General features: G+C 39.2%; 1 protein-coding gene across 1 annotated transcript in view; it reads right to left on the bottom strand.

Annotated features, from left to right (window-relative positions):
- The window catches only part of FucTA (glycoprotein 3-alpha-L-fucosyltransferase A), a 305,570-nt gene that overhangs the window by 93,227 nt on the left and 186,978 nt on the right, over positions 1 to 25,365 (bottom strand). Inside the window, exon 5 of the mRNA XM_090385904.1 lies at positions 9,045 to 10,154. Coding sequence (XP_090242030.1) covers positions 9,045 to 10,081 — 1,037 coding nt within the window. The 5' untranslated portion in view covers positions 10,082 to 10,154. The remainder of the gene's footprint in view (positions 1 to 9,044; positions 10,155 to 25,365) is intronic.

The raw sequence follows: 25,365 nt of genomic DNA, 5'->3' as shown, positions 1-25,365 counted from the left end.
TCAGTGGCAGTAAAGAACCATCTTATTATTGTCGAATGAATCTTGATTTAAATTTTCAATGCCCCAGCTACACTTGCTAGCTTGTCAGTAAGGCAACCCTTGGTTCTATATTGCCAAAGTAGTTGAGCACCAAGAGATAGTCACATAAATTAATGAAAAACAAATTATGTATATACTCGGCATTGACCTTCAATTACATTGACCCAAAATGTAATATTTTTTTGGAAATTTCAATAGAAATATTTCCTCCATGCCTCGTGAGGAAATCATTAAAAGTTTGTTTGCTTCCGCAGTCGATTTCGCACATACTTCCTCCAATTCACCCAGCAAACTCAATGCGTCTAACCCCTCAGATGACCATTCCCAGTGGAATTTTCTCCCTCCAAACCTGGTCATAACTTAGTGCTTTACGGGAGGGAAAGCTTTCCGCCGAGACTTGTATCGCCTTTCACCGTAAAATTTTACCAGCACAGGAAGTGCAGGATTGTGCCGTCTACAAGAATCAGCAGCCCAGGGGCAACATACTCACACCAACATACTCACACTATATCTCATCACTGTATCTTCCAAACTGTGATGATGCATCCCGAATAGAAACGTTTTGCTGGTTGTCGCCAAACTCATACTCTTCCATCAGATCGAAAAAGTACCATGATTCTTCACTCCTCCCATGTTCAATTTCTTCAGGCATAGTACCAATGTAAATTGTTGAGCACTTTTCGATCATTAGTATGTGCGCCATCATCATCATCCCCGAAAATCGTCACGATGCGATGCGATTGCATCAGTACAATAATCATTATGAAAATTTTCCATATATGTCGCTGGGTGTTCAGTGATTTCGCTGCGGCTGTAATGACGATTTGGTTTGATAATACGTTTGACCATTCTGAGATCTTTTGCAGTCAAAATGATAATCAGCTGCTTCATGATTCAACTTATAATCTCCTCTGATCTTAGATTTCTGTATGACATTCCACACAGAGGTCAGTGAGTACTCCATAGTTCCAAATTCGGTCTTAAAATTAAGTCTGATAATGCACTGCTTAACTACTTGTCTGCCTTAGAACTAGTTGAGCTCTGTTACCAGTGTTATTTCGCTTGAAACTGAACGAGGTTAATTGCGCAGTTCAGCTGATGACTATGCACTACTGCAACACTTATATTACTAGCATGGTTGACAGATTACACACCTGATCATCTTATGGTGCCCCAATACTGCTATTTTTTTTTTTTGTTTTTTTTTGTTTTGTTTTTAAGAATTTTAGTACACTGGTTCTACATTAAAATCTTTACTATGCATACAATTGTCCTAAACTCCATAACCATATTTTGATTCAAATACCGAGTGTCATAACATTAATTACTTTAAGGCAAAATTTTCATTTCTGAAGTATACGTAACCCGTCTTCGATTAATCAAGATAAAATGTTTGTTTGTTTTTAGCTCAGAAATAAGGCAAAAGATAAAAGAAAGCCTTGTAAAGCACCAAACATCTACAAAGTTATTTCTTTTCCTAGTTCTTTCAAAAATGAAAGAAATTCTCTTAACATTTCAGACGAACTTCCATGAAAAATCATACATATCAGATATTTTTCTCTAATATGTATAAGATGGATCCGCCTGTCGCATCCTTCTCTGAGGAAACGTTTTACTGCGACAGCCAGTATACAGGGTCCAGTCACATTATTATGACCACCTACCTAGTATCCAGAATATGCGCCTTTCGCAGCATGCACCGCAGCCAGTCGCCGTGGGAGGGACTCAATACGTCCGCGGAAGGTTGCTAAGGGTATTTGTGACCATGCAGCCTGCAGTAACCCAGGAGTTCCTGTAGGTTCCTTAGTGGAGGATCCATCCGTCGGATGTGTCGATCGAGGTGATCCCATAGATTTTCAACTGGGTTAAGATCCAGGGAATCCGGTGGCCAAGGGAGTAAGCTTGAAGCCTTCGTCGTGCTCTTCAAACCACTCACGGACAATTCTGGCAACATGGCATTGTCTTGCTGATAGATATCATCACCTCCAGGGTACACGGTCAACATGTACGGGTGTACCTGATCGGCGACGATCGATAGGTAACCATTTGCGTTCAGAGTGCCCTCCAGAGGTATCAGCGGACCCAAGCCATGCCATGAAAACATTCCCCAGAGCATTACGCCGCCCCCACCAGCCTGCCTCCTCCTGCCAACAATCGTGTCTTTTCTCGGATTTTTGCTGGCCTCCAAGTCTGGGCAGCCTTGGGGGCGGCATTGCTGGCACCTACCGGTATAGCACTTCATCCGGTGGGTGCGGGATCTCTACAGAGAATGGGTGATCCAGGTGTTGGTTGGTCCCTGGTGGCGAAATGGCCTGACAACACTTTTTTCAGACCTGTTTTGCAGAGGTTCTGAGCTATCAAGGGAGTAATAGGTGGAGAGGGGCTTATGTCTAGGAGCCACCCTTCATACCAGGACACACACATGCATATGGACACAAGGGGCACAGCATATATATGAGTATGTATATAATTTTTATATACAAATCTTGTATATAAATTGATTAATATGTATCTTGAGAATGTATATACAGTCGTGTGTTAATAAATGAAAAAAAAAAAATTGTCTGTTCTCGGAGGTGTCACGCCTAATACGCCACCGTTCATCCACTCGGAGCAGAAACCGTGACACATCGGAGAAGTCCACCCGTTGCCACTCGGCAGGGGTGCGGTGTCGGTATTGCTCTGCAAAATGACGGCGTTGTTTGCGATAAACGGTCGTCAGCATGGATGCTGTCACCAAGCGTCTGCTCCGGAGCCCAATACGCAACAGGGTTCGCTGCACTGTCTTATTGGAGACCTTTCTGGTGGCCCCACGGTTCATTTGGACGGCCAGTTGAGCAACAGAAGCGCGCCGATCGGTCATGACCAACCGTTTCAGCCGACGTTCACCTCTGGGATCAATGGCGCATGGGACTCTACAATCGGCACGTCGGGTAGTCTAAACTGTCCCATTCGTCCAGTCTTGATACACTTTCACCACTGCAGCACGTGAGCATTTCACAAGGTCCGCTGTTTTGGAAATGCTGGTACCCTGGCCCGATGGTCGATTATCATGCATTTTTCCAGATCTGATAGGTCGCATGCTTTGCCCATACTTGACACGTGCGCTGTATGATTTACTAGGCGTGTGTGATGTCTGCATTGGGGGATGGTCATAATATTGTGACTTGACTCTGTAAGTGGTTTTAATGTCGGAGCTAAACTTGAAATTGTTTATCAATATATTTGTTTATGCAGATATAAATAAGTCATTGGTTAATACCAATGGCTTATTTATATCGGCCTAAATCACCGCGCCATCCAAATGTAATTTTAACTTTCTCATACAATTTTACTGAGTATTTTCTTAATTAAGAGCACTTGAATTGTAACTGAACTGTGAAGTTCTCAAAATCGACAATGAATTCTATACATTGAGCTCCAGATAACTCAACCTCCCACTTGAAAAGACCTGTAAACGTTTCCTCGCATCAGAGACACGTAAAAAGTCCACTCGGATACAGACTTGGTCTTCATTATTAAACAATTTTTGACGTTACTCATGAGTCATGACCGTACCTCTTATGCTTTCAGAATATAGAGAGCAGTGGCGAATTTTCTGAAACGGTTAGCACTTTGAGAAATCAGAGAAGTTAGTCGATATTAAGCTTGTCTGAATGATCAAAGAATTGGATGCCACAACTTTTGCGGGGAACCACCACTGAAATACAAACATGGATCTACATAAAGGAAACAAAAGTTAGCGTAGGTACGGCATCCGAAGTATTGAGGAGGTGTACTTGGAAGTACATATAACTTTCTCCATTTAACAGTTATCTGTGAATTCAAAAGGGCGAAATTAGCCAACAATAAATCTCTAAACTGAAATCCAAATATTATATTTTTCCCAAAGTTGATAGGTTGGAATAACAGCAATTGTAATATGAAAGCAGTGGCCGACAATAACTCCATATTTGAAATGCAGTATGACTTATTGATCACAGATATGCAAGTACGTGACTAGTACAAGTTAAACCTAATGTAATGGAACAAAATCAAAACGTTAAACTGCTTCAATTGCATCCTGACTTCGGGATTTGCGAAGCAGCCGTAGGTAATTCTACAAGGACAATTTGTAGTGTGCAAAGTTTACAAACTATAACTACTAGAAGAACGAATCTGAGTCACTTGACAGCGAAGCAGAACTGCAACGTAGAAAGAAAATGCATCCGAACAGTCATTTTAAATGACAGTAGTTAACATTCCAAAAAATATATAAACTGTTGGCGAAACAAGATTAGTACACAATCTATTTTCTACACGTCTCAGTAATATATTTTTTTCTGCAGAACGTCCAAAGGTGGCGTTCACGTGACACTTTTCCAAAACAGCACAATGATTTAATTCTTCGAATAGAAAGCAGAATAAAAATATTTGTGATAAATATTGAGACGTGTCTATAAAACAGCTGTGTGCGAGAGCACAAATAAGACTACGCGCTACTAATAAAATAAAAAAAAAAACCTCCAATGTCTTTATTCACGTCAGCTTCGAAGTGAAAATACTTTTACACGGCTCTCTTAACTACTAGTGGTTCTGCGTCCCTCCGCAAAGATATTAAGGGAAAAAAAAATTCCAATGGCTTCATTGATAAGAAAGTTTGCTCTATAATGCATAATCTAACTCTATATGCATTTTTGGCGAAAATTCTCGATAGTATCAACGATCCAGGATTTTCTTTTAGCACATGCAGAAAAAGTCCACTTCCTTCGATCAATTAGCTATTCTAATAGTATACGGATCATCGGCCCAAGTGACTGATGCTTCTTGGTAGCCAAGAGACCAACACACACACACACACACACACACAAACATACACTACTCATTTTTGGCCCTTCTACAGTGGTACTATTCTTCACAGAGATATGAGGCGGAGATGAACTGACAAGCCAGGTGCTGCCATTACAAAAACACATATCCACATGTTCAATATACGACTAATGGGAGGAACTCCGGCGACCGCCATTAAAAAAAAAAACACCACTATACAAGTATAGTATTAGAATAGCTAAATGATGTATGTATAATGCCTGAGGAACAACAGACCAACACCAAACCTCTCGCCATCTCTGGCATTTACAGAGTTTTTGTACTACGACACAATATACTACTCTAAGTTAAGGGGAACCCCTTTGCCGTTAACACGAAAAACTATATAAGTATACTTGAAAAGACGGCGCTACCACTGGATTGACACGACCAATCATCCCAATCGAATAACAGCATTCTCTGAAAGTATTTCGTGCTGCTAGAAAGGCTAAATGATAAACTAAAAGAATCTTATTTGATTGTCTTTAACAGGGACCGCTAACAAAATGGAAGTTGATCAATGATACCCGATACTTATGAAACGATTGTTCTTAATAACATTGATATTGAGCAGACCTAAGAAAACAACGGCTGAAGCGCAAATAGTATTTCTGGCGTAGTACATACCTGAAGCTGCGATAAAGACCTCTTGCTTTTTTGTTATCGTAAGGCAATTTGTTTAGGTGGAACCAGTGACAGAAAGGCTTTCTATCACCAGTCCAAAAATAAATGGTACCATGGATAGAGTTAAACTGTTTGATATGGAATATGCTCTCAAGAATACATTAAGATCAGAAAGGGTATAAGCCCTTGGCATACCAAAGCAAATAAAGACAAGAAAAAATCAGCACTGCGATTGTGGGAAATGGAAAGTAACAGTCATTTTATAAAAATTAAAACGCGCGCGAGATATTGGAAAAGCGCTAGAGTACATAATAAACAAGCTAAATTCCAGCACCATAGCGGTGCTGGAATTTAGCTTTTTTATTATGTTTCTACTTTCTTGGAATCTAGCAGCATTAAAACCAACTACTATATGCGAAATTGGAGAGCACCAGTTTATCAAATCCATATCACTACGCCTACAGTAGGATCATTCATGATCACATCACAAGACCGACTAGAAGTCCAGGAGGGTGATGGTTAAGGGCCACAACCACTAAGACCCAAATTGACGCCCCTTTGGGAGCGGTGAAATCAAGGTGTGTATGACATGTCACCTGCAACTAAACTGATATCATTATGCTACGGAAGCACAAGTCCAGGTGGGCCGGTGATTGTTTCGAGTTCCCTTTTCTATCAATTATATTTTATTTAGTAATTCAATTTGCATTCAAGTTCTTAATTGTTAACAGTATTAATCTGCGTAGGTGGAAGAGGTATCGTGTAAGATGATCTATCGCTAAATCAAACAGACAGCAGATACCGTTCCACACCCCAGACTTTAGGTATGGTGTTACCTGGTTTCAAGTAACTTGATTTATCTTATTGCAGGCATAAATAATTGTGGATTCCTAGTTAATGCCCTAACTCTACGACTGACTATTTATTATAGTGCTCAGTTCCATGAAATTCTACCAGGGCTGCAGCAATCTAGTTCATCGAATAGTTCACAGATCTTTCTTATATACACTCGCCACCCGTAACATTTGATTATGAGTTGCCGAGATTTCTTCAGGATTTGGACTTCACTCATTACCACCTCTAAAAGTCTTATGAGGAATATTAAAAATATTAATAAAGCCATAACAGATTATGCACTGAATGAGAAACTGTTGCTCATTTATTTTTAAATCAGAAAGCAGCGGTCCGCAATAATTGCACAACATTCGCTGAGGAAGCAAAGAACTGTGTGATAACTAAAATGTAAATCAAACCCGGTGTGATCAAATATCGATCTACAAAATTAACAAATGGTTAATACAAAATTAACCACTATTATACCACGTTAAAGAAATTGTTGCAAATGCAAAAAGTTGTGCTGAAAAAAAAAAAAGTGCCAATTGCCACCTTTATGTCAGCAAAAATTTAAAAAAATAAAACTCATACTACCTATTGAAAAATCAAACAAGCACTACTTATTTTGGAGTTTGCAACGACAATGCCTTTAAAGAATTACAATAATAATTTTGTAGATCGTTGTTTATGGAAAGTCAAAGAAGCAGATGTGAAATATCTGAAGTCTTGATTTCAAGAAGAAACAATTTGCGTCTTGAAATCAATTCTTCAAATATAATATTGCACAATAATTCTTGAAATCAACTATTTTTGCAGTTTATTTTCGGTGTCACTGGTAAGGTTACAAATGCAATCTTACCAGTGACATTTATTTACTTTTCTATTTTATTCAAGCAACAAAAATGCTATTTTTAATCCCCACTTCATGAAAAACAAAGCCGGCTTTCTATTTATGCCAGGGATGACAATAACATTCCCAGGTTTCTAAAGCATCTTGAGCTGATTTAGCAATAGACATTAATCAAAAATGGCTATTCAGAGACAAAGAAATGCAACTGAAAACACCTTTATCCAAAAGCACGATTAGCTAAAATAAAATAATTAAAGTATAAACAATACTCGGGTTAATATTTTTACAATCCAAGATTCCACTGCACTATGTGATTTTAGTTAGAAAAATCTATAAATAAAAGCTAAAGGCAAAATAAAGCCAACTGTGATGCAAGGAAGTATCTGAATAAAAATTAGCAATACATCACACGAAATAAAAGTTATGGCATCTAAGCTGGTAGTTCAAATTAAATTAAATTTAGTGTTGATTTTTATCAGTAATCTGTTGTTAGAGACTTTCACGAATGCAGCAGCACAAAATTCCCAGTACTTCCTTTAAATTCAAGAAATGTAAATGACGCATATAAAGAAATAAAGTCTTTACTGATCCCTAACAACTGACGATTCCAAGCAAATATAGTCTAAAGAAAACTGTAATATATCATCCTCTATTGAACTAAAGTTTATTCACGTTAAAGCATTTTCAACATATGTGACATTAGCAAACAAAGGCGTGCAATGTATCCAAAATAACAATTCTTGGCTATAACCACCACTGGAAAGAATTTTTTAAAAAAAAATTACACCAGCCGGCAAATCCATGCATTCAAACATAAAAAAAGCAAGGCGGATTCTCAAAAATGAACTAAAATGGTTTTTGTTCGTACACGGAATTATCATATTCCGTCTCCAGATCCTGATGACTACAACGTAATAAGACTCATTACAGCGCAATACTTCATCCCGTGCCTATTGCAAAACAGTAACAACAGCTATGAACTGTTCACAGCTGTAATCAACGGTCTCATCGACCAGATGTAAATACTGCAACATCACAGGTGGGAAGACTGTGTTGAGAAAGTAAGCCATTACCTCCTAGGAATGCGTTTTTTCAGTTTTTCTTTCGCATTACATAATTTACATTTCCAACCCTGAAATTCTAAGCAGCTGGTTGAAATTACAGTGTTTCGTGTGCAGGGTTCCGCCATGAATGAAGAAAATAAGGAGGAGTTATTCTCACTGAACGATCCTATCAAATAGGGCATTTCATGATGCTCTATGTAGTGAAGGAATAATCTTTCCTTATTTAACAATCTTAATAGGATAAGATGGCATATGTATTCGATTGTTGAAAGCCAATATCTGAATATTCATTACCAAGCTCCAAACCTATGTCAATGTGATTATTTTAGAAACTCCTGTACTGATTTTAACAGTAAATTTATTGTAATTTTCCGATGAGAATAATAAAATATACTACAATAAATTTGATTTTACGCTGCATAAAAATACAACTAAATTTACTTTTTTTTATGATCTGAAGATCCATTCACCAAGGAGAATAACTATGTGATCGAGGCAGTTAATGAATTTTTTTTATTCGCGAGAATGGATTTCGTGATCTCAGTTGAAGTGAAATTAATACACAACTAATTATCAATATAACGAAAGGGTGATTATCGAGTAAAATATAATAAAAACAGTTCCCATATTCAAGCTAACTTTTGATTTGTAATTCTTAACTTCGTTGAATTCCATATAGCAGTGTTGGGATCTATTTCGGAATCACTCTCATATTAGCTTTCAGTTAATAAATAATAATATTATTAGCTCGATCAAACGTTATCTAACTGATGCTAGTCACTTACCCAAGTCCATTGACGAAGAACTTCTCTGTGATGTAATCCTTGCAATTGGAGTTCTCGAACGCCAGATAGAATTTGTAGTCCTGATCAAGCATTTGGAAACACCTTCTGGTCTGAGTTCGGGGACACCTTTTGTTACCACAGGAACCGTAAATATCTACCTCGATATGCTTGCTCAGTTTTTTGGCATATTCTAACCTACTGTTCCTAGCATTGCAATTAGACACAAACCATGCCACTTTCTTTGATTTGGTAGCAGCGTAGTCCCTTTCCTGACTTCTATTTTTCGCCTTTTCGTCGTACAAAACGAATTTTTCGTAAGGGGCCACGATGTCCGAATCGTGGCGGTAGGTTGCTGTCCAGTTGAAAACATGTTTTAAGTTTTTAAATCCCTGGGTATGTAATGGGCATTCTAACAGGAACAAGATCCATACCTGGTTGGGAGATCGCTTGTGAAAGGGCCATAAAAATCTATCCTTAAAGAAGATAGCGTCCGCCTTCTCCGCATCACGGAGTGAAATCGATAGTTCGCAGGTATCCACGGGACATTTGTCACGAAGGAACACAGTCCTGCCAAGAGGAAGATCATTCCAGCCTCCTTTTCCGAAATATAAGAGGATTTTCTTCAGTGGAGGTTTCTCCGCGTTTTGTACAAAGGAATAGTTGGCCGGAATGTACATCAACTGATTAACAATGCGATCACTATGGTCCATGTCAGGGCACAATTTTGGGTTCTTTTCCGAATACTGTGGGCGTAATGCACCGTGTTTCATGAACCAAGGCTTGTCAGGAAAAAGTTGTTCGGGTTCGGGAGAACTGGCTGAGGTCGATGGTACGGGTGGTGAAGGGGGAGGAGGAGGAGGAAGCGCAACTTCCTGGAAGTGTGGCTTACGTCGCACCGCGACGTCACCCGCACCACTGTAGCCTTCGTCCGTCTTTACGACAATAGTTTCTCTGGCACTGAGGTTGAAGAAGAGCAAAGTGCATGAGACGACAGCTACCAAAGTTAGTAGCAGCCGTCGGAGACGTAGTCGGGGCATGACGACCTACATCTACAGTTAAGGACTAGTAAAGTTTTCTGTTAAGGAGCTTTTCGTTGTGCAGGCATTCCATCTAGAAAAAGAAAAGAAAGTTGTAGCACATATTAGTAAAATATTGGAGGATCATATTTTTCCAGTATACAAAAGTACAGATCATGGTACATACTGTATCATTAATAGAATTATTCAATTAGCAAATATCTCAAAAAATGGCGTGTTAAATTTAATAGCGTGAATGAAGAGTTTCAAACAGAGGCCAAATCCGAATGTGCAAATGATCTACTGGCCACAAGGTACTCGATTTTATACTTATAATTAAAATCTCTAGTACATATTCTGAAGTAATTTATAAAATGTTACTATTCTCTTTCACTATTTTCAAATTTAAAATCAATTTACATGGAATTTTGGCAGTGATCTTAAACGCAGTGTGTTTTTGATATACAGGGCGTCTTACAACTTTGCGTAAAAAAAAAAAAAGTTATAATTCAAACGTGTCCATATTTTTTTTTTTCTTTGAGTTGTACGTGATTTACAGCAATCATTTAAAATCGGAATGAATAGGAGGGAGGAAGTATATATGGGGCAGAACAGTACTGATAATCAATGACATTCAATATTTCCAATACTGAGTACGCAGATGTGCTCTTCACGTATGGTTGCACTTAAATTCACTTGAAGCAAAACGATTACACTGCCAAAACCTTTTCTAATATAAAACTGACAAACTGCCGAACGTTGGTGACCATCGATAGGTGTGTGAAGGAAAAGACACACATTTATCTCATTGCAGGTACATTATATTTATTATGTTTAGGCAGGGTCAGCCAATCTTCGGTATCCGCCATCTATCGTACAGATCACTAAAGCAGCAATAAAGAGCCACCACTAGTTCAGCCACTAAGGTAGCAACAGGACACCGTCCAGGATCAGTCGCTAAAGCAACAAAATGAGTCATCTGGATTCAACTAGGAAGAATCACAGACAAGTGCTCGATAAGTTAACATTACCGTAGTATAGCCAAAGAGTGCAAGAAAGCTACAGGCCGCACCAGCCAGGAAAAAATAAGTAGATAAGACAATGCAAATTATGCACTTCCTTCCTTATGTAGGTATGTGCTTCCTGTCTATGGTGGCTTCTAGGCGTATGCCTATCTCCACCTAATGTCTCTGTGATGGAATACAGAATCTCTGTAAGCGGGCCTGACATAATATAGTGTGTGTTGTTTATGCCAGGCCACTTTGCCACCAGGGAGCAGCTAACACCTGGATAGCTGATTCCTGGTGCCCAACCTCGGCACGTGGAGCCTTCATGTAGGTAACTATCTAATTGAACTTTGAATATTTTTTCAAACTGTCAGCCTCAACTACCTGCAGAAGCAACTTGTTCCAGTAATCAACTACTCGCTGGCTAAAATAAGCTTCCGATCTAATCCCCTCCCCTGTAATTTGAATGTATGGCCACTAGTTTTTGGCATTTTTTAACAGTGAAAATTCCGCCCTCTTTCATTTTACTAACCCCTCAGAGCCTTATAAACCTTAATCAGGTCCCCCTCTGTGGTGCCTGGCTACCCATGCTTTGGAGCCCACATAATCTAAGTCCTTCGTAAGGTGGCTCTCTTGCCGATCCCACCATGTGAGTTGCCCATCTTTGGACACTTTCAAGAAGCGCAATATCTTTATTTTAGACATGGTGTCCATACTTGGACAGTATTCCAAATTGCGGTCTCACGATGGAAAATATTTTAGCGGGTGGGACTCACATGTACTGCAATATAATAACCACTTCTACATGTGGTAATACGCACCTAAGTATATAGTTATAACCCTCCTAGCCTATGGTTATCCAAGAGCGAATCTTATAGGAGTAATTAATAAACTGATAATAATAATAATAATAGATTTATACGCTGGGATTATGACTTCCCTATCCCTACATGATAATATTCGATAAATCATCGATAGGACACCTGGCCGCCTGTTAACACTACTCAGAAAACTTTATACCTGCCCCTACCTGAACTCCCAGATTTTTTCTTCCTTTCCTCTACTGTTTTTAGTTCAACCCCCCCCCCCCACAAAAATGTATAATTTATTTTCGGGTTGCTGCTCCCCAAGCGTAAGACCTTGTATTAAAACATAGTTTCCACTTTTCTGACCATTCTAGAAGCCTGTTCAAGTCATCCTGAAGAAACGCTGCTTGGTAATGATCATTAACTACTCTACCAATCTTTATGTCGTCTTTAAATATTGACATCGTGCTCTTCATTCTCTTCGCCGATGTCGTTTATGAAAATAAGAAAGTACAGTGATCCAAGAACTGATCCTTGAAGGAACTCCACTTCTGATGTTACACCAATCCGAAGAATATCCATTGATCACAACGCTCTGGCTTCTGCCATGCAGCCACCCTACAATCCATCTTAGAATCTTTAAAATAATCACAATATGTTCCAGCTTATACAGTAACCTATCATGGGGAGTGAGTCAAATGCTTTGGTAAAATCCAAATAAACTATGTCGAAATTGTTCCCTACATCCAGCTCACGAGTAATCGTGTAAAAATAGTTTATTAGGTTAGTTAGACATTTTCCGTTGGCAAAACCATGTTGTGTCGTTCAGAATACCATTTCTTTCTAGGCGACTCTGCACTGAACTCTTACTCATTGCCTCTAAGGACTTTCTCTCCCACTGAAACTAGACTAACCGGTCTGCAGTTACTGATCTTACTCTACCAACCACCTTTATATATTGGCGAGGCGTTGGCCATTCTCCAATCCAAAGGAATCTCTCCTCTTTCCCGAGTCTAATGATGCCCTCATAATTAACCTTACTGTTTCGTACACTCTCTGACCCTTTTGGTCATTTCGGAAGATTTCGCGGGGACGTTCGACACCGTATGGTGGTCAAGCGTCCTTGCATGACTGAGAGAAGCGAACATGCCAGGTAACCTCTTCGCCTGCCTCTGGAACTATCTGAATAACCAAAAAAAATCACAGTACAGGCTCCACACTGCAGGGTGGAACGCCAACTTTATTGTGGATGTCCGCAGGGCTCTGTTCTTGGTCCAGTTTTGTGGAATTACGTCCTCGACAAGTTTCTTTGCTTGGACCTTGGAAACGTCCATTCGCAGGCCTATGCGGATGATCTCACTTTGATCCTCGCCGCCATCTCCACGGCTCAGGTGGAGACCTCGCTAACAGAGCTCTAGGAACCCTACTAATGTGGGCTGAGAAGCACAAATTAACCATCTCTCCCACCAAACCCCAGTCCATATTATTAAAAGGCTATCTAACTCCAACAAAGACCACCACAAATAAAAATTTATGACAGGACGATCAGGCTGAAAACTGATTTAAAATACCTATTCGTAATCCTGGATAGAAATTTATCATTTGTCCCTCATCTCAACAATATCCATGCAAAAATAAAAAGTTCACAGCAATGGTCACCAGGGTCACTTTCCAGGACTGGGGAGGCGCACCCTTGCGCTCTTCTACAAGGCAGTCTTCATTCAGATCATCACACACGCCTCGGGTGCCTGGTACCGTAAATCCTCAACAGCAGCGAACCGGAGAAGACTGCGCATAATCCAAAGACCGATCCTTTTGAACATAACAGGTGCCTGTAACACAGTGTCAAGTCATGCGCTTCAGGTGATTGCGGGGGCTCTACTCCTAAGACCTGGAGGTTGCTCGTGTGGGTATGCTCTACCATCTGAACCGTGAAACCAGCACTACATTCATGAACTTTACCACAGATCTTGCCAATAATCGATCCATGGTGAAAAATGAGACTATAAACCCATCTGATGACCATCTGGAAACAACGCTGGACAGACTCCACAAAGGGAGAAATTACATGAAAGTTCCTACCAAGTGTACAAACTACATATCCACAGTATCCGTCCTGGTTCTCCCCAGGCTCATATACAACCTACCTCCTCACTCACAGAGCACGAGCAATCCGCTGCAAACTAAATCTACTGGGAATTACTGATGACCCAAGGTGTGCCTGCGGCTCCCTGGAATCATCTTATGTACGAGTGTGAGTTGTACGAAGTTCTCCGTGGTTTACCTGACATCCAACTTCATTTTATACCTACAAATCAGGAGCATTACCTACTGGAGGATGAAATCACCTACAGAGCCTTTTCTGAATTTGCCCAAAAGATGTTTACTAGACGCCGGACACTTCCGCCACCTGCTGATTCTAACCTACTGGATCCAACTAAGATATAACCCCCAGCCCTGGTCAACCTGCCGCAAGGAAATCACACAGCCTGGTTCTTCCAGGCTGTAACAAAAGTGCAAACCAACCAATCACTACGTCATCGTCACCACAAAGAACAGGACAGGCGTCCCAAGTGCGACCAGATTCAGACCATAACTAGCACAAACTGGAAGATGGGACACCGTTCCCATGAGTGACATTTCTTAGACCGGACTGGACTCACTGAACGGGAACTCCTAAGAAGACTTGCCACAGCTTTGATGTTCAAAGCCATCTTGGCTCTCAAAACCATGCTCCCTTGAATGGTCCTTTCTTCCCCTTTCCCCCCCGCTGATCCCTCCTTCCCTCTGGTGGGGCATGGGCCTGCCCCACTGACACCTTGGGGTCGCCTTCTCTATTGACCCCCATATTTCTGTCTGTTTCACCCCAGCCTTCGGTCTCCCCCTGCTCTCTCTTAAAAATTTACATGACTAGCGTTCAAACCAACACACTCAAAACCTTAACAATTTTTGATTACCTCGGCTAACCCTATTTCTTCCCCCCACACACGTTTATAGGTCCTTGCACTGAAATCTCGGGAAATTAGGTGGCAGGACCTGCCAGAGTAAATAACTATAATATTGTTGTACCTGGTCTACCTCCACGGGGCAGAGTGTGGACAACGTTGGGTCCCATTAAGGGCCCAACGGCTAAATGACCAGAGGAACAACGGTACACGACACTACACATATACAAAATCCATATATTTTTAAACCTCTGGCATTGACAGTGTTCTGTTTCGCGCCCACAATGTATACTACGCGGAGATGGGGGAAACCCCTGGTGCCATTTGACACTAAACACACTACACTCTCTGGCCATCTCCCTCACTTAGTGCTGCTGCACGGGTTCCTAACGAGTCTCTTTCACGTATTCCTCCGCAATAGCAACTGTGCCCTTTTCACCGCAGAAAGGGAAATTGACTACTCAAACTACTTTCCAACGACAGCAGTTCTTTCAATGGCTCTTTCGCCGTCATGTCCAATAACACCATGGTTTGCAGGTCAGATCCTGTTTACTAATAAAGCGAGCTTTGTACGGATGGAATCAACTTGCAGAAGCCGCGCGAGTTCATTAACGGGACAGAAAAAATCCAAATGGTTAGGTCTATCAGAAATTGAACGGCCAAGCTTAAGGACAGTTTTTGGAAAATATTTTGACAGGTCTACTTGAAGGTGTTCCTCCCCGCGTAAGGCGTGGCATGGTCTGTGCACGACGGGGTTCCATGCCAACTTCGGCAGACAACCGATGGGAACCATCGAACTGTTCACCTAAGTGGATAAGGTCCGTAGGTCCCTGTTGCTTGCCCAGCAGTCTTCCAACGTGAAATCCCCATGACTACCTCCCGTGAAGTCATTTGGACAAATAAAAGTGGAAGTTCAGTATTCCTCAAAACTGTGGCGACAAATATAATTTGAATATGAAACAGACTGCACCAATAAGGAAACGTTAGAAAGTATTCAGCAGTCAACGAAAGGTCTGCATTCAAATGAAAGGAGGTCACTTAGAACAGTTTGCGAAAGTTCAGTATGTGAACCTAAACAATTAAGGACTGCTATGCTTCCCTTTTTGAAAGTCTAATAACCGTTTCTCCCCACAAAAATGATAGTATATAATTTACCCACGGAAATACGTCGCAGAATTATTTTTTTCTAAATGGTCTATTATTTACTTCTAAGTGATCTGAAAACTGATCTATCCTAAAACCAATAAGTAAAGGGGATAAAAAAAATTTCACCCACTTTTGAAACATTCTGCATAGAGAAAAGTTTACAATACTAAAACTAAAACAAATAAAAATAATTAACTCAATGCCTAATTTAATTTTTAAGATAGGAACTTCAACAATTTCGATGTCTGTGTGACATTATGAATGCAACCGCATTCTACTGCCAAAAGAAGGATGGAGGGAATGATTATAAATGTAAAGCATTTCTGAAGTGCAAGTACTTAAAAGGGCGATTTTACATCTCTTCCCCCTCTTTTACCAAAGATTCCTCGCTATTCGTCTACAAAGAAAAATCTGATGCATTTTTTTTCCTCTCTCGCAACATTATCAGCGCTATTAACGTTGTAAAGAAACTTAAATGCGACAACGACGTTTCTGGAACGCGACGCGTTACCTCGTGAAACATTCCCTCGCACTCACTGCAGGCAACATTTAATTAAGTACAACAAAATGGCAAACATCTTGAATAAATTCCAGGAATAACTTAAGGTTCCAGGATCACGTAATGCTTCAACGTTGAATAACAACGAGCTATAATTAATAGTAGAAAAATAAACAATCTCCATTGAAAATCAATTTGGAAAAAAAAAAAGTGCTACGCTACTAATTGAAACTTAATTTTTATGGAGATGTTTCTTCATTTTTATTGGATGACATTAAACAAAGAAAAAAAAGTGAGTGGAACGAAGAATTACCTTGAAGGGAAATTAGAACGAGATGAGAAGAAAGTAAATAAGTTTTAAACAGATAGCCACTGCATTATCGTAAAAATTGTAGCATTAAGGAACAACATCATCAAGAGAAAAATCACCAGAGAAAATATTCCTGGTCGTAAGCTAATATCGAACGACTTTTACAATTTAAGTTCTTAATTACACAAAGTTTTTTTGCTGTCGGCTTATGAAGTAAACGCCGAAAATTATATCCAATAACAATCCAAATTTGAATATCACAATCTATGATTTTAGACTAATCATATTAACGCAGGCAGCACGCTGAAGATTTCAAACCTCAGTTTGTAGAAAAAAACTCTTGTGAGTGGCTGTGACAAAACTAATATAATAATGCATGGAAAAACAACGCGATTTGAAATCAGGATGAACGTTGGTGACAGAATAATAGGGTGTTCTTCTCTCTATGAAACAGCATATCTAGAAGGCAATTTCAAAAAAAAAAAAAAAAAAAAAAATTGAAAATAAACACGGGTTGGGCAGACTAATGCTAAGACAATCAGCCATCTCAAGAACTTGCCTGCAAAACACACAACAGAAGATGTTTAACATGAATTGGTTTAACTTTGCAAGTGAATGTCTCAAACTGTCAAAAAAGACTCTCGACATCGAGCCTTGGCTATATACAGTAATAACCAAAAGAGGACACAAGAAGCTGAAAAACAAGCCTTTTAAATCCAAAAACCTAATAACATAGAAGAACAGAAGCTGTTGCCAGGGCTGGTTTAGGAGAAGGCCGTAGCCTAATCCGGTGCTCCAATTGGGTTCAGTTTCCAGCTCTCAGATGGCGAGAGCTTTTGCAAAATGTTGTCCACAAATTAGCCATGTACGACCCTCACTATATAACATAGTGTTGTCGTGATAATACTTACAGCTCTATTTCCCCAATAAAAAAAAGTAAAGTGCAGCCATTATCAACCCACTGCAGGATGGAAGCCTCCTCAACAATTCATGCTGAGGGAAATGGACCATAATCTGCCACGCTGGTCCAGTGCGGGTTGGCAGATCGACCGTATTCAGCAGTCAGGGGCTTGAACCCCGGTCTACTCAAAGAGCGTATGCTACTGCATTCCCGCTCCTGACCACTCGGCTACGGAGGCCGTCTTTCCCCAATAATGTACCCGCATAGATAGCGCATAATTGTCCAAAACCTCAAAGGTGGTCACAATCTATGATTTCAGACACTACCACCAGCGAGTCTTCCGTGGCAACATAGTCGGCACAGCACATCGCAGTCTCCTACTCCTTTAGAGGTGTCTCAGTTTAATTCCCGTCGAAGACTGGAGGAATTTATCATCCTCTCGAATGATAGTGTAGTAAGCCAAGCTCAGGCAGAGGGTATGGGATTTCCCCCGCGCGTTATTCGGAGTTTTTCAGAAAGCATAGCATGCAAATCGGGCTTTAATTAGTTATATATGTATATATAATAATATACTAAATAATGAATAAAGAAAAGGGAAAAAATAAAGAAAATCAATTGGTGGCTGCAACGCATTACCTACCACACGTTACGGAAACGTAATTAGAATATAAAATAAGAATATGCCAGTCATATGGCAAGGCAAGTAATTGCATCCATTGAGCAATGTATGCAGATTTAACTACAGCAGAGAAAGCCCAACTCATTATTAGGCAGGGCCCTGTTTCAGTAGGCAGTGAATATATGCAAGATAAGTAGTTCCCTTGTATTACACTCTGCAAATATAGTAAAAGATTTGTTATCCGACGTGCAAAGAGATTGTAGCGTTCCGACTATCTTTGTGGTAGGCTCCACCAAGTGAAGAGTACTTAAAGTTTTAAATTTCTGAAAGTTCCCTTAATTTTACATGACATTTAAAAAAAAAAAAATCGAAAAAACACGTGATACTGAATGTACTTTCGTTCACGTTCTTTAGCACGTAAGAAGTGTTCTGTGATAAAAGGAAATAAAAGTACGTTATCATAATATCCACTTGATGTTTTTATCAATTTCATGTCAATAACGGATTCCGACCACGATGAATAGCACTTTCTCTAATATGGACCGCAAAGAAAATGCTACTGTAATGTTCTAGAACATAAATATTGTAGAGAACAGAGGTATAAACGAAGTTTCGAATATTACAATGTAATTAATATTCGAATTTTCCCACTGTAGGAAACGGCTACATCGACGGAAGGTTATACGACGAGCTTCCACTCAGAAATATTTCACCGCACGAATGCGATGAGAAGGGCACTACAATGGGTGCGCAATATTAGAGGAAGTACCCTCTACATGGTGGAAAGGGATCGTCTGGAGCGATGAATCATGATATACGGTGTAGACCTACAGTAGATTCATTAATTTTCTATATATCGAGATAAGCCTACAGAAAGCATTTTTTGTTTCTCTGTAAATCAAGATTCTCTACACCAAAGTCAGTCCGTTATTAGGTGGTACCACCCACAGAATTCAGAAGAGGACTGCGCTGTCCTAACTCTAAAGCATAACGGTGGAAGTATTAGCTGTTTTATCAAGCCAGCGCAAAAAGCTTGGAATAATACTCTGCCATAGGAAGGAAGACAACACTCGTATCGTCTTCCTTCCCAAAAACCATGATTCGCCTCCAAATATGAAAATTTAATAGATTAATATCCTTCAGCTTGTTTAATTAAAAAAAAATCTACTCCATAACATACCTAAACGAATGAATGAAAGCAATTTGAAAACGGAAGGTGGTGGTAGGTTACATAATAATGAAAGCTTTTGTATAGTGCGGCAACAGCTGTTTTTCAAGTGCTTAACGGTCCAACCACTTGTAATTTACCAATTTTGCTGCTCAACCGTGTTTTTCTGAAATTATCGTAGGTGACGGTAGACATCTCACATTTCAAATACTATACTTCGCATTTCAGGGTATTTCACTTCAAATCTTCGTATGAGGAGCAATCATACCTATGCAGTATAAAGAAGAGTACGGCGCTAGTCTAGAGAGTGCATGAAAATCTGATATCTACCGGTATAGAGGAAATGTAAAGGGAAGGGGTGTGTAAGCTACTCTTGGTTTCTCATTTCTTCGAAAGGACGATCGGTGCCAGTCTTTGATGGTCACAGTTGTATTCTGCACTCCCACTAATGGAAACGGATAAGTACTTCCGAATATACTGCTTTCTTTAACGGAGAATGTATCCTTCAAATGAAAATAGCTTCCACAGGTATTATTGTATTTCTATTTTTCTTGAGGAAACTCTATACGCATTCCGTGATTAACTTGGTCTCTACTCTATAAACTACCGCACTGTGATTTTATGGATCGCTGTGGAATATTTGTATGCTTTCTTGTTAAACAATCTTTTCCTTCAGCCAAAGGCATTTTGAATCTCAAAGAGTTCTCGCTTCCCTATTTAAAATGCTGTCATCTGAATTAGTTTTTAAATGAGGCCCCTCCAGCATTACATACACTTCTTATTTACCATAATGATCTTCTATTACACGGTTAGGGCTATCATCACTGTTTTGTAACAGAGTTTTTAATTATCGAATTTTTCTATAGCCAGACACCAAAAACAGCTAAAAATAAAATTTATATTAAAATGTAGTCTCCTAATAGATAAATTGGGTAACCCCCCCCCCCCATTACAGCAAGTCCGAAGACACATTTCTTTCATTTGCTGGCTGTTGGAAATTGTTTCCTATATAGTATGGTATAGAAATTTTTGGGAAGTTCAGGAGAAATATAGCGCTTTTCACATAATTTAACAATCAATATAATGTCCTCCGCTCAATACATTGCTAATGGGTAGGTACTATGGAACACAAGGTTATGTTTAATCAAGCAATGTTTGTTAGACAATTTTATACCATTTAAAGTACATAAATTGAAATCTCAACATTGCGCCAGCACTATCAACATTTTTCAACCTAACCAGTTGAGAAATGTTGTAAAATACAAAAAGTAAAAAGTAAAATAAAATCCACATCACACCGCCACTCTTTGACGACGTTGGTTGGTATACTCGTTAACCAAGCCTCTAAAGTGAGAAATGGCGTCATCTGATCAAAGAATGTTCTTTAAAGTTCTTATTAGTTCTCCTAGTTTAATTTCAGCAAACTATTCTTGGATCTGAAAACTACAAAGCTCATGCATTTCATGGTTCCTAAAAAAAAAAGAAACTCCTGTTTAAAATCTTAATAATCTCTTTCAATCATAGAAAATGGATCGGTTTCCACTGAGTTTCTATCAACCACATATCACTGTCATTCGTCGGTCTGTGATAAGCCCTTAATGGGCTAGGATTAATTTGACCTTTCATTCCTTCTTGTCAAGCTCGTTCTCATCTGAATAACTGTTACTGATTTACATTTTATATTGCAATCTTCACTCCAGCGTTGATAATCAGCCCAGAAATTAACTAAATAAAAACATAACTGTAATGCAAAATAATAAATGGATCAAATTCCTCAAACAAACATAATGAACAAACTTCTCTAAGAATAATTTTAAAACGCTGCTATAGGAGTGCAAAACTGCACAGAACGTGATTTGAGCTCCTATATCAGCATATTAAAAATAGGTAGCAACTTTGAAATAACCCTGTAGGTCTAAGTTTTAATTAATTTATTTATCTTTTAAAGGATCCCAAGTTTCCTTTCTGGATGAATGGAAACGTATTAATCAAAAAGATAAAATATCTAAAAATAATTTCATTTCAATCCTTTCATTATCTAGTGCCGATACCGACCTTTGAACGGATCCATTAGAAGACTACAGTAATATCTGCCCACATAAAATTCTAACCTCATAACTCTTTTCCGTAATCTTTCCAAAGATTTAGCCTCATTCTGTCCAGTATTACACCTTTGTAAATATGTGATTTCGTTATAGACAGCAAAGTTTATATTAATGTGCATGTTTCTTCAGTAGCACACATTAAAATATTCAGCACTCGTTTCTGATTCATTTAAATGGGAGAAAAAATTCCGCATATGGTGCATTTCCATAATTCATTTGCAGACACTACACAGTCAGAGATCACGTCAGCTATTGATTCCGCAACTGCTTTGGCAGTACGCGTGAATTTAGCAAGTGGAATAAAATTTCTTTAAATACCCTATGGCATGACCTATTAACTTGAAATTATTGATAACTGAAATAAATAAAAGTTTGGGTCAATTAAAAAAAAGCTTCTATGGAAAAAAAAAGGAAGAATTGTGTATCTATAGCTGGAATCACAACAACGCAATATCCACAACCTACCTTCAGATAAGCCATTCTTCAATCCAAAAAAGATCTGATGTTTGTTATTTCTACAAGTGTATCTCACCAACACTGTTCTTTTTCTCGAGCATTCGTTCCAGTCCACACATGTTATTGATATTTCATGGCAGGTAACAATGTCTTACGAGTTTCTGTAGGATTTTCCTAAAAACAGAACGTTTAACGAATTTTTTTGCTTAAGTGTTACTTCGATTATACCTTTCCCCCGCGCAGCTTACTTTAGAGCAGGAGTGGCTAACTTAATGTGATGCGATCTACTTTTTTCCTTCAAAATGCGCTGCGATCTACCATCTCAAAAATTTCATTGCACAAATCGAAGGATGACTGTATATTTAAAATTCGTCGTGATCGACCGAAATTAAATCCGCAATCGACTGGTAAATCGCGATCAACTCGTTGGCCACCCCTGCTTTAGAGTAATATTTCATAAGAAGAGTATGAAATATTACTCTACAGTTTTGGTTCCAAGCTATACAATGCATTTCGACTGTTATTTTTAACACTATATGATTTTTTTAGGCGGCAGTGGAATGTCTGATCCATGCTCAATCTGTAGAGAAAAATAGAAAAAATATAAATAAAACAGTTGCTGAAAATTTGAAATTACAATTTAACTTTGCTTTATATAGTTATTATTATTGTGTTAATTTACTTATATGTTAACATTATGCACTGAGTGGCCACGTTATACCTCATACTGTACACCTACCTAATAGGTCTTCTTTCAGCATTCTGAACACATTGGATTTATCGTGGCACGGTCTCAACGAGGTGTCGAAAGCGTGCCATAGGGGTGTTGGTTCATGTCAACTGAATTGCTTCAGCAGTAGTTTCAAATTCGATGGTTGTGGATCTAAACTCAAAAGAACTCATTTCCACCTCATCCCACAGGTTCAAATTAATCGAGATATGGTGACTGGAGAGGCCACTGCAGTAGGATGAATTCACTCTTGTTGATGGAACGAATTGTTTACAATTTTGGTATTGTGAGATGGCACATTATTCTACTGGAAGAATCCATTCACAAAAAGAAACTGCGCAGGCCTAAAATAATGCGCCTAGTCGGAAAGAGGGGGACCCACTGTGCACCCAGCCACATGGCTGGGTAAGAATTTACCTAACGACGCCAACCCGGATCTACCCTGGGTAGGATGCTACTAACCCAGTCTTGAATCGAAAGAATCAAGTGGTTTAAGACCACTCCTATGCCCACAGGTAACCACACTCGGCACTCTCGTTGGGTGGCTTTTGTTCCCCCTCCTTTCTCCTGGTGGAGAAAATGTTCCACTGATAACTAGGGACGATGCCTTCTTCTACATCTCTTCACTCTTACTTCCCCCCCCCTTTTTTTTGCATACACTCTACTCTTCCACGCTCTACTTTTTTTCTGTCTCCGTCCAGGAAGCTCAGGCAACCTTGGCGGAAACCAGCCAGATAATAATGGGCAGCCCGGTTAACCTCCTAGCGGTGTGTACGGCAACGTAGGATCCCATCAGAGGCCCTGCGGCCAAAAGCCAGAACACAACAAAAAAAAAAAAAAAAAAAAAAAAACACATTATACACATACCACACACACTTTTTTTCTGGCTTATGAAGTACTGTATACTTTATACTTCACAAGAGTACTTATGGCGCAGATGCAGACAACCACCGGTGGCGCCCCTCCCCAAACACTGTGTACACATGCTATTAGCGGTATTGGGTGGAATCGTCGGTGCCGCTTGACTTCTAACACTAAATACAGGCCATTACACTGCCACGCCAATCTACATTGTTGACACCTGACAGGGTTAAGTTCTTAGACTCAAGCCATTTTCGCCATGTTCTGGATGCCATCTGCTGAAACAGCAGGAACCGGGTTTCCGTCAGACCAGAACAATTTTTCAATCCATTACTGTTCAGTGTTTTTGTTTCTGAGCCCACTGTTAAACTCTCTCTCTCTCTCTCAGGTGGAACTCATTTCGGTTGAGTACTACGATACCCTATCATAACGAAGTATACTGTGCTTTCCAAGATGCTTCTTTAGTTACCACTGTTGTACAGTGTGTCCTATTTGTCTTACTGTAGCCTTTCTGTTACTCTGCACAAATTTCATCAGCCTCCAATGGCCTCTCGCATCAACGAGCTGTTTCCAATCACAGGATTGTTGTTGATTACATGTTATTTGGTTATTGAACCAACTTCCAAACTCCTGAGATATAGTCATACGTGAACACTTCAGCAGGGTTGCAATTTCCGAGATACTCATACCTCCGACTACCATGCTACATTCAAAGTCATCTTTTATCTTGCCTACTGTCGAACTGAACTGCACAAATGCTACATAACTATCACCTGCTTTACATCACATGCTACGAACACGAGATGTATTTGCTGGAAAAACGCCCCATTTCATGAAGAGGCCATTCTGTGTAACGCTCATTAGCATTTTAAAATTACCGCATAATCATATTCGTGCCATTTTTGATATGAACGTCGTAATTTTCGTATATTGTTCTACACTATTTTTCTTATTTTTCCATACATATCACTATGCATTTTATTTCTTATATTATTATTCTTGGATTACAAGAAAATAAGAGAGCCAATCTCTGAATTTAAACTTTGTAATCAACCTAAAGATTAAACTATTTACTTCTTAAGTTGGAACCCGTTATTCGTGTGATGAGTCAGTGTATATGTATACTATAGTCGGGCGTTAAAAAATGAGAAATTCTTGAGAGCAACTGCGCAAAAGGTAACAAGTAGAATTATATTAATATTAAATTACAAATCTATTATATATCATCAAACCGTTGTGTTTATTTAAAAAGATATCTGCGAATGTATGTTGGTACATATTAACATTACATTAAACGTAATGTAATATTGCCGAGCACGCATATCTAAGATAGTATTAAATATCTACTTTAATTTTTTACTACTCACTTTTTACTACTCACAGTTCTCGCTCCCGCGAGAACTATGCGAAGGTGGGGAGGAAGAGGACTGGATTTGCTTAAGAAAATTTACTGCACGCCGAATTGTATCAATACTGCTCCGAAAGAATAAAAATGCAAAATACATTGTAGGAATTAAGAACACGTCAGTTAACGTGAACAGAAAGCTCAAAACAACTATAACCACTGATTAAACCGCAGAACAAAGATTCTCGCACAACGAAAACATAGCAAATCAACAACAAACATTCAAAAAACGTGATCACAGAGTTTACTTCTTTATTATTCCTTGGCTCAATATGATCAAAGTAATCAGGAAGCATAAAAAAATATAAACTCTTATATGTGGACAATTTTGTATTAAGCTGCAAAAC

The sequence above is a fragment of the Mastigoproctus giganteus genome, chromosome 12 (genome assembly GCF_048544385.1).
Source record: "Mastigoproctus giganteus isolate SK-2022 chromosome 12, ASM4854438v1, whole genome shotgun sequence".
NCBI lineage: Eukaryota > Metazoa > Arthropoda > Arachnida > Uropygi > Thelyphonidae > Mastigoproctus > Mastigoproctus giganteus.
This window is presented reverse-complemented; position numbering and strand designations above follow the sequence as displayed.